General features: G+C 49.8%; 1 protein-coding gene across 1 annotated transcript; it reads left to right on the top strand.

The window, feature by feature from the left end:
- Positions 1-8399: 8399 nt before the first annotated feature.
- On the top strand, positions 8400-10976 carry PpBr36_03596 (uncharacterized protein; the record flags this gene model as incomplete). The annotated part of the gene is made up of 1 exon (XM_029890767.1): positions 8400-10976. The coding sequence occupies one exon, from the start codon at positions 8400-8402 to the stop codon at positions 10974-10976; it is 2577 nt and encodes an 858-aa protein (XP_029754047.1).
- Between the last annotated feature and the right edge of the window lie 1278 nt (positions 10977-12254).

The raw sequence follows: 12254 nt of genomic DNA on the forward strand, positions 1-12254 counted from the left end.
GGCGTACAATAAACGGCAGCTGAGTGTCTAAATCCAGCGAGCGAGTAGGAACAAAAGCAATCAAAAGCCTGGATGTAGGCGATGAGCGAGTACAGAGGAGGAGCTCCGGGAAAGAAATGTCGGGCCCAGGCGGAATGAGAAGACAAGGGAGGAGGGGAGGCAGCAAAACACACAAGACCGTCCAAAGTCCCCGTCAATCTATCTATCTAGCAAATCTCAATCTCAACCTAAAAAGTCATCGGACCTTCAGCTTCAGGTGGAAGTCGTGGCACCGCAGGTTTCCACTAAAACTCGCTCCTGCCTCCTTTCCCTGGGCGTTGCAGTCGTAGCGGACAACGGGGCTAGTGTCGACCGGATAGGCAGGATAGGCAATCTCGAAAAGGCACGACGAGCAGGGGCGCCAACGACCAAGCCTATGAGGACCAGGATTGATGTGCAGCGGAGATGGGACCTTTCAAACGACGCCCTAGGCTAGCTAATGAGATGATGGCTAAAAAGGTACAGTACAGCATCCATCCATTCATATCACGCTTGCGGGGCCCTTGCTTCTTCCCACGTCGTAGTCGAGATTTGGCCTACCCGTTGCCGCAGCTCGGATTCGTTGATGGCCCCTAACGTCACTTGTCCTCTTTGCGCCATCTCCTCCAACATGTTGCAGCGGTGCTTATTTAGTCGATTCCTAGCGCAACACCAGTGCGGTGCATGAATGATGCGCTTGATCTTCTTCAACGAGCCAGTTGCCGGCTTTGACCCCTGCCGAACTGCTATATGTGATTTTGCCTAGAACACGCACGATCTCGCAACTCAAATTTGTCTAAACTAGAATGCGGGATTGTGCAGAATCAGACTGATGCTGACGTCCGATGACAGCGGCAAGCAGATGTTCGGGGATGCGGATGTCAAGACCCGTCAATACCAAGATCTCGACCAAACTGCCAACAGCTGGGCTTTTTTTTTTTTTTTTCCTCCTCTCTCTCTCTTTTTAAAATACGTTCCAACCAGTCTTCCTAATGATGCTTTGAGCAGGCTCGTTTTATTTTCAGTTGCTTTCTCCCTGTAGCTGCAAAAACAAGGGTTTTATGACCAGGTCGCTTCACCCTATACCTAGTCCAGTCGCTTCAGAGCTGACAGGGCTTCGCCACTAGCTTCAGGAGAGACCGGCGAACGGACTCGGAGACATAATCGGACAGCCGAATCGACGCGCACTCTAATGATTACTTGTCAAAGCTATGAAGGCGGGCGGGCGACAATCAGCTAGAGGCATCATCGATCTGGCAAGGTCGTTCCGAAGGAACATGCATCGCGATTGGTATTATGTTTTAAATCCTTGGGAGCTGGCGTCGAGACTTGTGAACGTATTTGCTCTATATTTCGTCTCCCATGTCCTGACTCGAATACCCCAACTCACTTATGGGGCTGCAATTTCAACATCCCGCTGTCAGACAAACCCAAAGCAGACGACACCCTGGGTCCTTTACAGGGCCCCCAGGACAGATCCCTACAGAGCACATCTCGGCATGTCGCACTCAAGGGTCTTTTATCTTTCGGAGACAGGCGCACGGTCGGATTGAGGAAACCTGTTCGCCAGGAAACTCGGCAGCAACAGCCTGAATGCCACATCGCTTGAATCATTTCATACATGAATTAGTATGGTGATTTGGAGAGGGTCTCATTCGGATCATGATGTGGTTCAACCATCCCTACCACCGATCGGTTTGGAAGCCGATTGAGTTTGGGATTTGGTTTCTCGTGGATTTGCAGGTAAGTTTACATGGGGGGTTTATCTTCTACTCTTGCTTCGTACGAAATATTTTTCTTCTTACCCTAAGCACGTCTCATGTGAGTGATAAACTTGTGGTCAGCTGCAGAGCCTCCCTTGGGATGGAGGGGAGTGGAAAACGTTTAAAATTAGGGTGAATGACCAAATATGACCTATCTCTTTTCTCCTGAAGGTCCCGTCGACGCCATCTTGGCCAGCCTCCCGATTTACCCCGCTCCAAAGATAAACAAACAGCTGTGCGCTGCTGTTGCTTGAACGCAGAGCAGATGCAACTATAGCCACCAACAGTTGATGAATATATCTGGGATGAACGATGCATTATCCCATCCCACCTCATGGCTGATGCGAAAGGGGCCAGGCCGGTCTGTAACTAACCTGACTGAACAGATATCTACAGAGGTTTACTACTGTACCAAAATACCGCTACTGCGAGTAAGTCACCCAGGTCGCACGTGGTCGCGGATAGTTGATGGGTTGGTCCAATATGCCCATTGGAGATTCCGATTGCCACTAGAAACGACAGCTCCTTCTCTACTCAGAAGGCGCAGTCCATTACTAGTGTAATAATCTAGACTAGGCCTTTCGGTGATCGAGTCTAGACTAGAAAAGAGCAAGAACTGAGACATGGGCAAGGGCGACGAGCCAACAGCAGAATCCTGAAACCCAAGTAGTGCGAGCTGGTGGGTGATAGGCCGACTAACAATCAAGCTAAATTTCGTTCTGGACGCCACGAACCCAGACAACAGCATCTTGACGCGATTCAATTCCGAAACGAGTGAGCGACGCAGATGACAGGAAACAACCACAGCCTCGCGCGGTCTATTTGATGGTTTCGAACTTTGAGTCGGGTGTTTTTTCCCTGGGTCTGGAACCGAGAAATGATCATACGGTACATCCTTGTTCTCCGGGCATGTCCGTCCTGTTCTTCTCGTGAACTCTGTGGTGGATGTTGGTCGTTTGATGAACCATGTACAACTTAAACCTGACAAAGTTCGGACTAAAAAGAATCGAGTCTGTTATCCATTTACAGGATTTTGTGTAGAATCCTTCTACAACTATTCATGATTTACCCGAAGGGTTCTTCCTGTCGAGATGCATCGATCATGTTTGCTGTATGAATTTCCGATCTGCAATCGCAAATGTGAAAAACCACATGGCCCATAGGAAAATCATGTTTCCTTGGTAGTTTTACCATGCGGGTTTGATACTAAGCGTAATCCCCAATGCACAGTTTGTTTGTTTTTCCGCCTCGTGCGTTGAACGGCAAGCCGAACCGTGCCTCGCCTCAAACAACGTGAATATCTCCTGATGTTGGGCGTTCAACTCACAGAACCTAATCCATAAATTAAATCGTGTATATTAAACTCAGATATACAGCCCAGGCGACCCATTCTTCGACTAACCGTCGGATTATCTAGTCTTTGACCTTTGATCCATCGCTTCTGCCCGTCATGTCGCGATAAACGACAACCCTCGGGGTGGATCACCGGCTATTTCATTCATCCTAATTGTCGCGAGTTTCGCCCTTCAGGTTTGGAAAAGGCAACACAAGCGTGTTCTGAGTTATCCCAAAAAGGATTTCACTTCCAATAATGGGTATTTAGATCTTTTTTTACTTTCCGTCCAATCCACGGAAACCTGGAGACTGGTAACAAGTCTAACATTCAGATGGAATTTGAAAAAGATGAAAATTCCCGATGAAGCTTTAAAATAGCCTGTGAAAGAAGGGGGTAATTGAATCCGTCGCAAAAACACCCCTTTTCCATGCAGAGCGAAATGCAATACTGCAGTAAGGCGCCATCCTGATAGGGAATAGTCTGCCGGGAAACAGGGTTGGAGTGAGATCTTCCCGCACGGTTTCTTGGCCATGATATGCAAACGTGCTTTTGTAAATTGAAGCCAGTCGCCCTGCATACATTTCAATGGACTAATTAGATACCTATTTAGGCAGTCAACTAGTCTCTGCAAGCACCTCAAGTTGCAGGGTCTCAACGGTGCATACTGCGTAATAGAGGCATAAGGACAGCTCAGGCGCGCTTGCCCGGGCATACACGTGGACAAGCCATCAAGAGATCAGCAGGCCAGTTAAAATATTGGAAACCGCACGTTGAAGTAGAGAGATCCTTTAAAAATGCGAGAGCCACGTCTAAAAAATCTGCTGCGTTGCCAAGATGCCGCAAGCATGTTTCGGTTGCCATCATGGCAAAATAATGGCTTGGCCATGCTGTTGATCACAAAGCCTAACAACCTACTGCGTAAGTAGATAGCGGGTGCAAATGATATATAAATGCTTTCCAATAACGTGACACTGCATTATTGACCCTTTCGCTAGCACTTGCTGGGTTCGCAGTGAATCAACGAATGCTCAAAACACTCTCTCGACACAAAGCGGATCCTCGGTTTGATCTACTACCAGCAATGGATCGTTGACGATCGCGGAATGGAGAGGGGTCAGCCCTAGAATTAGGAATACTTCCGAATTCTGTGGAGTATCAACATCGGATATAACACTCTTTTCTTGTTGTCGTGAAGCGGCTGAACAGTTGACAGGACCAGAACTAGATGCTAGATCTAGGATGAAAACTGATGAGATTTGTTTGGCTTCGAGTCTTCTTCGGCGCAGTGGAGCCCTTCTTATCTTGCTGATACGAACTAAGAAGTTTTTTCTCATCATGGTTTCTAGATTTTCGAACGGCTTGATCTTAGTAGTTTTCTGTGCTTTCTTCTAGGCGATGCGTGGAAAATGAGATCCCCGGATCTAACACCCCGACGTCCTTACCGTGATTATCTCCTGACGCAAGCTAGTGGTCGTGCCAAAAGCAGTCTGTCGGACCAAGTACTCTAATGCACATGTATTGCCTACATGACAAGTAGAGACGCGGAAGGTTGGTGCCCGGGAAAGCGGTATCTATTTTTGGCTTCCTCTTTTTTCTTTGTTTAAAATAAGCATTGTAACCTAGGGTTTCCCATTGAGGCCTTCCTCGGTAGCCAACATGCGAGAAGCGGCTGAAGCCAAGAAAGGCATCGCCAAAAAGGCGCAGACTTTCGGCCTCGCCCGGAGCATGGGAGTTGTCAAGATAAAACGAACCGAAATGGGGTTTGGCAGCCACCAGCTGGAGACCAAAATAACTCGGCACAAATGGCAATGGCGATCTGTCAAGTCATGTTAGTCATCTCAGCCCTGTTCAAGGAGGAGCCGAAGAAAAAAAAAAAAAACAAAAAAAAAAAAAACCACCCTAGGTGGGAACGGTCAGTCATTCAACGTGTTCGTTCGGGCTGGGCATCCGGATTGATCGGTCATGTCTCCTCTTGTGACCGCGTGGCAAAGTCGGTGGCGCAACTACAAAACGACAAATTCGGTGGGAGAAATAAAATAAAATAAACGAAGTAAACGAAATCAATAACTATAGCGAAAATGGTGTACAATCTTATCCTTCCGAAGACAAGTCTTCCCTGTCCTCCAGCGAGGAACGGCGCTTGCCGAAAGGATTGCTTACTATACTGCTTGGTTGTTGAGTCGAGCCGATGGAGAAAATCATGGGACGAAAGAAAGATTAGAACAGAGGCTTAAGGTCTAACCCCTTTCGCCGCAGCCTCGAAACGAGGTACGGGGAATGTAAAAGGAGAATAAGGAGATTCCCGAATCAAGCGTAAATGCATGAGTGTTCTATGCGTAAATCGCAAAGACGACTCGACTTGGAATAACTGTGTTTAATTTTGGAACTTAATTGCTCTGCTAATTGAGGCTCTATGCTTCTCTTTTTTCCCCCCCTTCAAAGAAGCCAAGGGATGGTAAGCCTTAGCCCCGACGCACGCGCGCAATATCGAACTTTTATTTTTACACGAAGGTCATACAGTATACAAATGCTCTTATTCTGTCTGTCACCTGCGAGACAAATTTGACCGCTGGTCCACGGCCACGTTTGTGGGACCCTCGACCGAAATTGATTTGAATCTTTGGTGGACCTCCTCCGGTCATTTTCCCCTAATTTTGTTCTGTCTCTTTCTCACACACAAACAGCCAAAACCCTGCGCGTACCAGCGGGTACAGGTGGCAGGGTAACCCGCTGTTTCAAGTTGGGCTTGGCACTTCAAATGGAGGGGGATTCTGTTAGGACAAACAGGAGGCGATCTTGTGCTTTGAGCAAGGCAGTGTGGAGCATCTTAGTGCTGCCCACCGATGCAACTGTGGGACAGTGTGTGGATGGTGGGGATATGTTTTGTATTTACTGTGTACGTCTACAGAGTCACAATTACAAGGTACAGTGTTGGAAGACAGTTTTGCAAAAAAGTGCCTCGTGCTTGGCAGCCTTCAGCAAGGAAGAATTCAAACGCTGCTGACAAGGCAACGGACGGCTACCTCTAAAACCCCACGAACTGAATTCTTGTCAGTGATTGATAGTGATATGGCTTTCGTGGTTCTGTCGGTAGCGTTTGTTCGCCATGATTCTGTAGCGGCTCGTCGTATACTACTAGTAGGTTAGCCAGACGTGTCATACAAACCATGACGGATAGGTACAGGTACCTGGCTTACTTTGTCAGCGTCTAAACGTTGTTGCTGTTTCAAGGTTCCTTGCCTAAGGTAAATTTTAGTACAGATCCAAAGCCCAGGAACCTTCTCGCCGACAGAAGCCAAAACGGCGGCCAACCGGAGGATTTCAGACCCGCCACAAACGATTCGTCTGGCGGATACTTTTTAATCCAAAAGCTTTCATCATTTGCGTGATTTCCATGATAAGCGCGACGGTAGCGCTCGAGCGCTCTCATTTGGCATTACTTGACCTGCCCTGGCGCGATGGATGCATTAGCTGGCAGGCGTTTGTCCCACAGGCGCGCTGGCTGCCTCAAAGAGACGGGCACACTGCCACTTTGGCTGATGCGACCTCATGATTGAAGCAGACATTAGCATGAAAGGGGTACAATATTTTTTCTCCGCTTGAGAGATGTCAATCAAAGTTGCCACTATGCTGTCGAAGAACAGCTAATCAGACGCTTGAACGTCGCTCTCGCTCCTTTGTCTCTCTTTTTTTTTTTTTCCCTCTTCTCTTGGGAAAAATTAGATGCGGGGCCCTGCTGCGAGCCATGGGAAGGCGGCTACACAGCACGTAAGAGCAGCGGCAGCAAACCTGGCCTGAGATCTGGAATGGGGTGGGCACACAATGAAAAGAATCAGCCAGGGGCAAGGGGAGGGGGCGCACGCAGATGATTCGCCATAGGAAAGTCCCCTTGCCGTGCGGGCCTAGTGATTGGCCATTCTATTTTTGGCAGCGACCAAACACGCCGTGACTGGAAGCGCCAGCCCCCGCCCAATGGGGCCAACCGAGGGTCCACCCACTTGCCTTGCTTTGATGGTGCGCTGCTTCGATGCCGCCGCTATTGCTCGTTGCACGTAGTTTCCATGTACGTTACTGTACTGTACTTACCTCGTTGACGAAGGGACGAGAGACCGAGACCTTGCAACCCACCCCCTGCAAGCCGACTCGACTGTGATGCTGTTATAGCGACTTCCCGTCAATTGGTTGACACAGGTGGGGCTTGCTTTCATTCGACATTCCCTCCCATTTCCCATCGTGCCCAAAGTCCCAGGTACCCTCCTTTCCCACACATCCATCCTCCTCCAGACGAACACCCCAGTAACGAGAAAAAGAGGGAAGGTGGCCCGCAATTCTAGCCCCAAACTCCCCAGTCACTGTGAAAGGAAGACGACGGGACTTGTTGCCTCGTTTTCCTTTTTCCCTCCAGTCCATCCATCCATCAACTGACTCCTTCCATACCCACACCACCCACCACACACAGCCGGTCTTGTTTCTCTTATTTCCTCCTTCCCACTTTTTGTCTTTGAACTTGAACCTTTTACAATACACACACTTTTCCCCCATTTACCAGAGCCGAGAGAGCCAACAAAAAGAGAGAGTCTTGAGAGATACGAGGAGTTGTTTGCGCTTTCTTGGGGGGCCGACATTTGTTTGGATTTCGTTATTTCCTCTCTTTGAACGTCCGTCTCGGTTTTGCATTCTTTGATCAACACACGCATAATGTGCTACTGACCTTTGAGCGCGCCTCCGACCCGTCGAGACTCGTTCCGTCTCAGCCCTCTTCCTCCTCCCTCTACCTAGTTTCCACGACACTCTCGCACCGCGACGACCTGCCTACTGCTTAATAGCCGCCGCCAACGACAACCAAGGACACCATAGGCGATCGCGCTTCTCTTCGTTCATTCTTTTTGATCTCCTTTGCCGCCGCGCTGCCACAAGGGAAGCGGAGTCGACATACTACGGAACCTCAACCTGACGAGACACAGTCGATTTCCTAAGATCAGCCCGGCCTGGTCGATGCGAAGGGGTGGCCCCAGGATTCAGCTGCGCTGTCCCTATCCGACGACCACCCATTTTTTAAAATATCACTCTATTATTCTTTTCTTATTCTCCCTATAGCCGCTACTACACAATCTAATCACGACTTGCACCTTGCAAGTCGACACTCGACCAAGACGGAGGATCCTATACGGTTCGGCTCAACTCCGCGGCGGAGACCGGCACAGCCTTTGGCTGGAAAATTGTCTAGCAAGAGGAGGCGCTTGGAAAAGGCCGAAGAAGAGCGGTGCGTCGCCAGATCGAACATGCCTTCTGCTGCATCTAGGCGATTGTATGAGGACCAAATACCTTCGTTTATGTCAGTTTTCGACCTCGATTCGGACCTCATGAGTGACCACAGCACAATAACGGTTGTCGACGCCAAGATGATGGATATGGATGGTACACAGCCAAAGATCCCAAGCCAACAACAGCAACCATTACATCCAGCAGCACCTCCTTCAGACCCGCAACATAAACACCATGATAGCACTTCGACGCAAATGACCGAGTCTAGCGACTCGTCGCCAACAACAACAGCTTCTTGCACCGACTCTTCATCATTGTCGGACCAATCGCCGTCTTCATCCCCCGATTCGCCTGTCAACTTAATACCTCTTTCTTCTTTCGCAGGGCCAACATTCGGTGGCCTCTCATCCATGGCTACCTTAACCGTCTCTGAGCCGACCACCCTAGTACGGCCCATGACATCGCCTGGGCCTAGGCGACCACGTAACATGAAGGGCCTCTCGATACAACCTCCTTTTGCCCCCAATTCACTGGCCTCGACACTTGCTTCTGAGCCATCATCCCCGTCATTTATCAAGCCAACCATTCCTGCCATGAAGCGTAAGCCAAGCAATCTGAGCTTGAAAACGGGCTCTCATGATCTCGTCAAGCCGACTCTTATGGAAATTCCGGCATCTCCAACCCTCGCTATGCCACCGATGCTCCAGAGGCGTGCCTTGAAGCACTCGACATCTTCACCGCACATGCTCCAAGGACTGAAGTCGTCGACATTTGGGCCGGCAGGAGGCATGACAATCCCGACAGTACTGGAGCGAAACGAGTCTGGCCTTTCTGAATTCTTGCGCCCGTCAAAGCCAAACTCACCGCCTGTCGGCACTACTGAAGTGATTCCGGAGGAGGGATCCCCTATTAGGGCGCAGGTTGCGAACAGGGCAGCCTTCGATATTGAGCCCTTCCGTGAGATCGAGAACAACGAGGACCAGAAATCGCCCGGCTACCCAGAAGGACCAATCGCAATCTACGAGGATAACGTCTTCTTATACTCGGAGCCGAGCGCGGAGGAAGCATCCAAATTCGACGTTGTCATCAACGTCGCCAGAGAGGTGCAGAACCCTTTTGAGGTCGCGGCGAGGAAAGCCAAGGAAAGTGAAAGGTCAAAAGACATGTCTCCGATCCCCGACACAGCCTGCAGCTTTGCCACCGCATTTGAATACTTCCCAGCCCAAGATGACTCGGCAACGCCTACTACGCCCAAGGCGGCACCTCCCCTTAAGGAGCCAGAGTACATTCACATGCTTTGGGATCACAACACCGACATCGCGCCTGATCTCATGGGGCTTTGCGAGATCATCGAGCGCAAGACCAGGGAAGGCAAAAAGGTTTTGATTCACTGCCAACAAGGCGCGAGCAGGTCGGCCAGTTTGATCATTGCCTACGGCATGTACCAAAGGCCAGAGCTCAACGTCAATGATGCTTACCATGCAGCCCAAGCCAGGAGCCGTTGGATCAGCCCGAATATGCGCCTCATGTACTGCTTGCAAGACTTCCAAAAGGAAAATGCCAAAAAGCGTCTTAGTCCAGGTTCAGCTTTCCGGCCGCGTACTGGCAAGAGCCCCACAAAGCACCGCGTGGCTCTCTCTGTAGATGCCATCGACTTGCCCGCTCAGAAGGAGCCACTGACGGCACCGCTTCCTGGAGATGATGGTGCCACAGATAGTCCCGAACGGAGTCCTCTGAGGCCGCGTGGAAACTCAACTCCCAACCGAGTCGACCCTGTGTCTGCAGGGCCCTCTTCCGCGCCGTCAAGCTTCTCATGGTCGGAAAAGGAGGACGAGAAAGACCCTGGCAAATTTGGCCGCTTCAATGTGGACGGCATCTTCGCGCCGGCTCAGCCCGACTCGGGATTTGTTTCGTCTAGCTCTCTAGGTTCCGCGGCGATGCTGAGGCCCCCACCGTCGCCGGGGTTCCCAAAGCCTCCCTTATCGCCCGGGTTCGCCCCTCCTTCATTCTCAAGGCCACCTCCATCCCCGGGCTTTGCTCCTCTACGAATGTCCAAGACGCCCCCGCCAGCTCCACTCGGCGGTCTGGCGCCAATCACTCTATCAAGGCCGCCACTCTCACCCGGTTTTGCGCCTCCCTCTTTCGGGAAGCCTCCACCATCTCCTGGTTTCGGAGCGCACCGTTTCGAGAAGAGGAACAACGGTACAGGCTTTGGAGGATTCGGAGGATTCGTCCCAATGCACCTACCTGAAGAGCCATCACCAGTTGAGGAGAAGCACCAGCAGGCATCCCCTGAGCGGCATGTTCCGATATTACCGGCCGCAACCTTCGAGGATGACGATGCGCTCATGTCGCCGAGGGTGGAGACTATGACGAACAATCCATTACATGATCCATTTGGGTCTGACTTTGCCGGCCTGCGCTTGGTGGAGCAACCGCCAACGCCCAATGATGGGTTATTCTCACCTAGAGCGACGGTGTTCCCTAGGGACCCGTTTCGTCCGTTCGCTCGTCCGACGCAGGTAGCAGATCCCCGGAGTCCCCCAACCAAGGGCGAAACACCGATTGTGAGGTCAATCGACGAGTTGATCTGAGCAGGTCCAGCCACGGACGTTGCCGTGTACACACACTTGAGCCGAATCCAAGGGACCGCTCATGGGTCAACCGCTTGTCCCTTTAAACAATTAAAGTATACTATGATCCGACCAACCCCAAGCTCCATTACGATTTTCTTTGTACGGGCACCTCGAAGCCCACTTCTCTCATATGTCAGATATATTTCAATTCTTGAAACGCAGCACAGCGGGCGGCGAATTGTTGGCAAGCCCTGCGTAGCTTCTTCTTTTATTTTTTATGTTTCTGATCTCAGGGCCTTGATTTAGGCAGGGCTCAATCGCTATTCCTTTTGTTTTATACATGGGGAAGAAAAATCAGGCAAACGCTTTCTCTCTATCGCAATGTATAATCTCTTGATTTAAGGGTTGGTGGGGAGGCTATTATTGTCTTGACGAAGCATCTCGGAGTTTGTGAACTCATTTGCATCCATACATGGCGCTTCTGAGTTTGTGTAGGTGGCACACATGCCCTAGCCGCAGATGACGAAGGGTACATCCTTTGCTGCTTTGCAATTTAAAAAAAAAAAAAGAGAGAGAGACTTTCATACAAAGTCTTGCCACCGTATTATTGGCGAACATGTCAAGGAAGAGGAAGATGTTGATTGGGTGGGGGGAGTCTAATAGTTTCTAGGATAGGGTATGCTCAATAGGAAAACCGACTCCTAGTACATGACTGCAACAGGCATACAACTTCTGCAACACATGGTGACACCAAGATGTTTTGTTGAGCGGCCGTGTGAAGCTCGAGTCGAACCAGACATTGCCACCGATGATTAATGATTGATAAGCCATAGACGGCAGTGATCCGGCGTGGGCTGTGATGGTTTTTTTTTTTTTTTTTTTGGTTTTTTTTTTTGAGGCAGGGCGTTTTGAGTCGAAGCTCATTCCTTGGCAGGGCTGAGCAGTTGATTCATAGTGGTGGTGTGTATCAAGGTGTGTGTGTCTGTTTTCTTTTCTTTCTTTCTTTTTTTTTTGTAACATCAGCTGAAAGACGCGTGTATGGTGGGCCAAGAAGAACCAAGCAGACCCTTGGGACACGGAACGGATTAAGAGGTTTGTTTTCTTCTTTTTCCTTTTTTTTATTTCTTTTTTATTAATAGTATTACTATAAGGTCATGAACACGTAGCAAGTATAATTATCATATGCTCATCACCCCATCTCTGATTCACATGGCTGGTTCGTGCCGACTAATTAATTACTTGTGGCCCACCCTCGATCTCTCTCACATACGCCGTAATCCAAAAAAAAAAAAAAAA

Source organism: Pyricularia pennisetigena, chromosome 3 (genome assembly GCF_004337985.1).
Source record: "Pyricularia pennisetigena strain Br36 chromosome 3, whole genome shotgun sequence".
In the NCBI taxonomy this organism is placed as follows: Eukaryota; Fungi; Ascomycota; class Sordariomycetes; order Magnaporthales; family Pyriculariaceae; genus Pyricularia; species Pyricularia pennisetigena.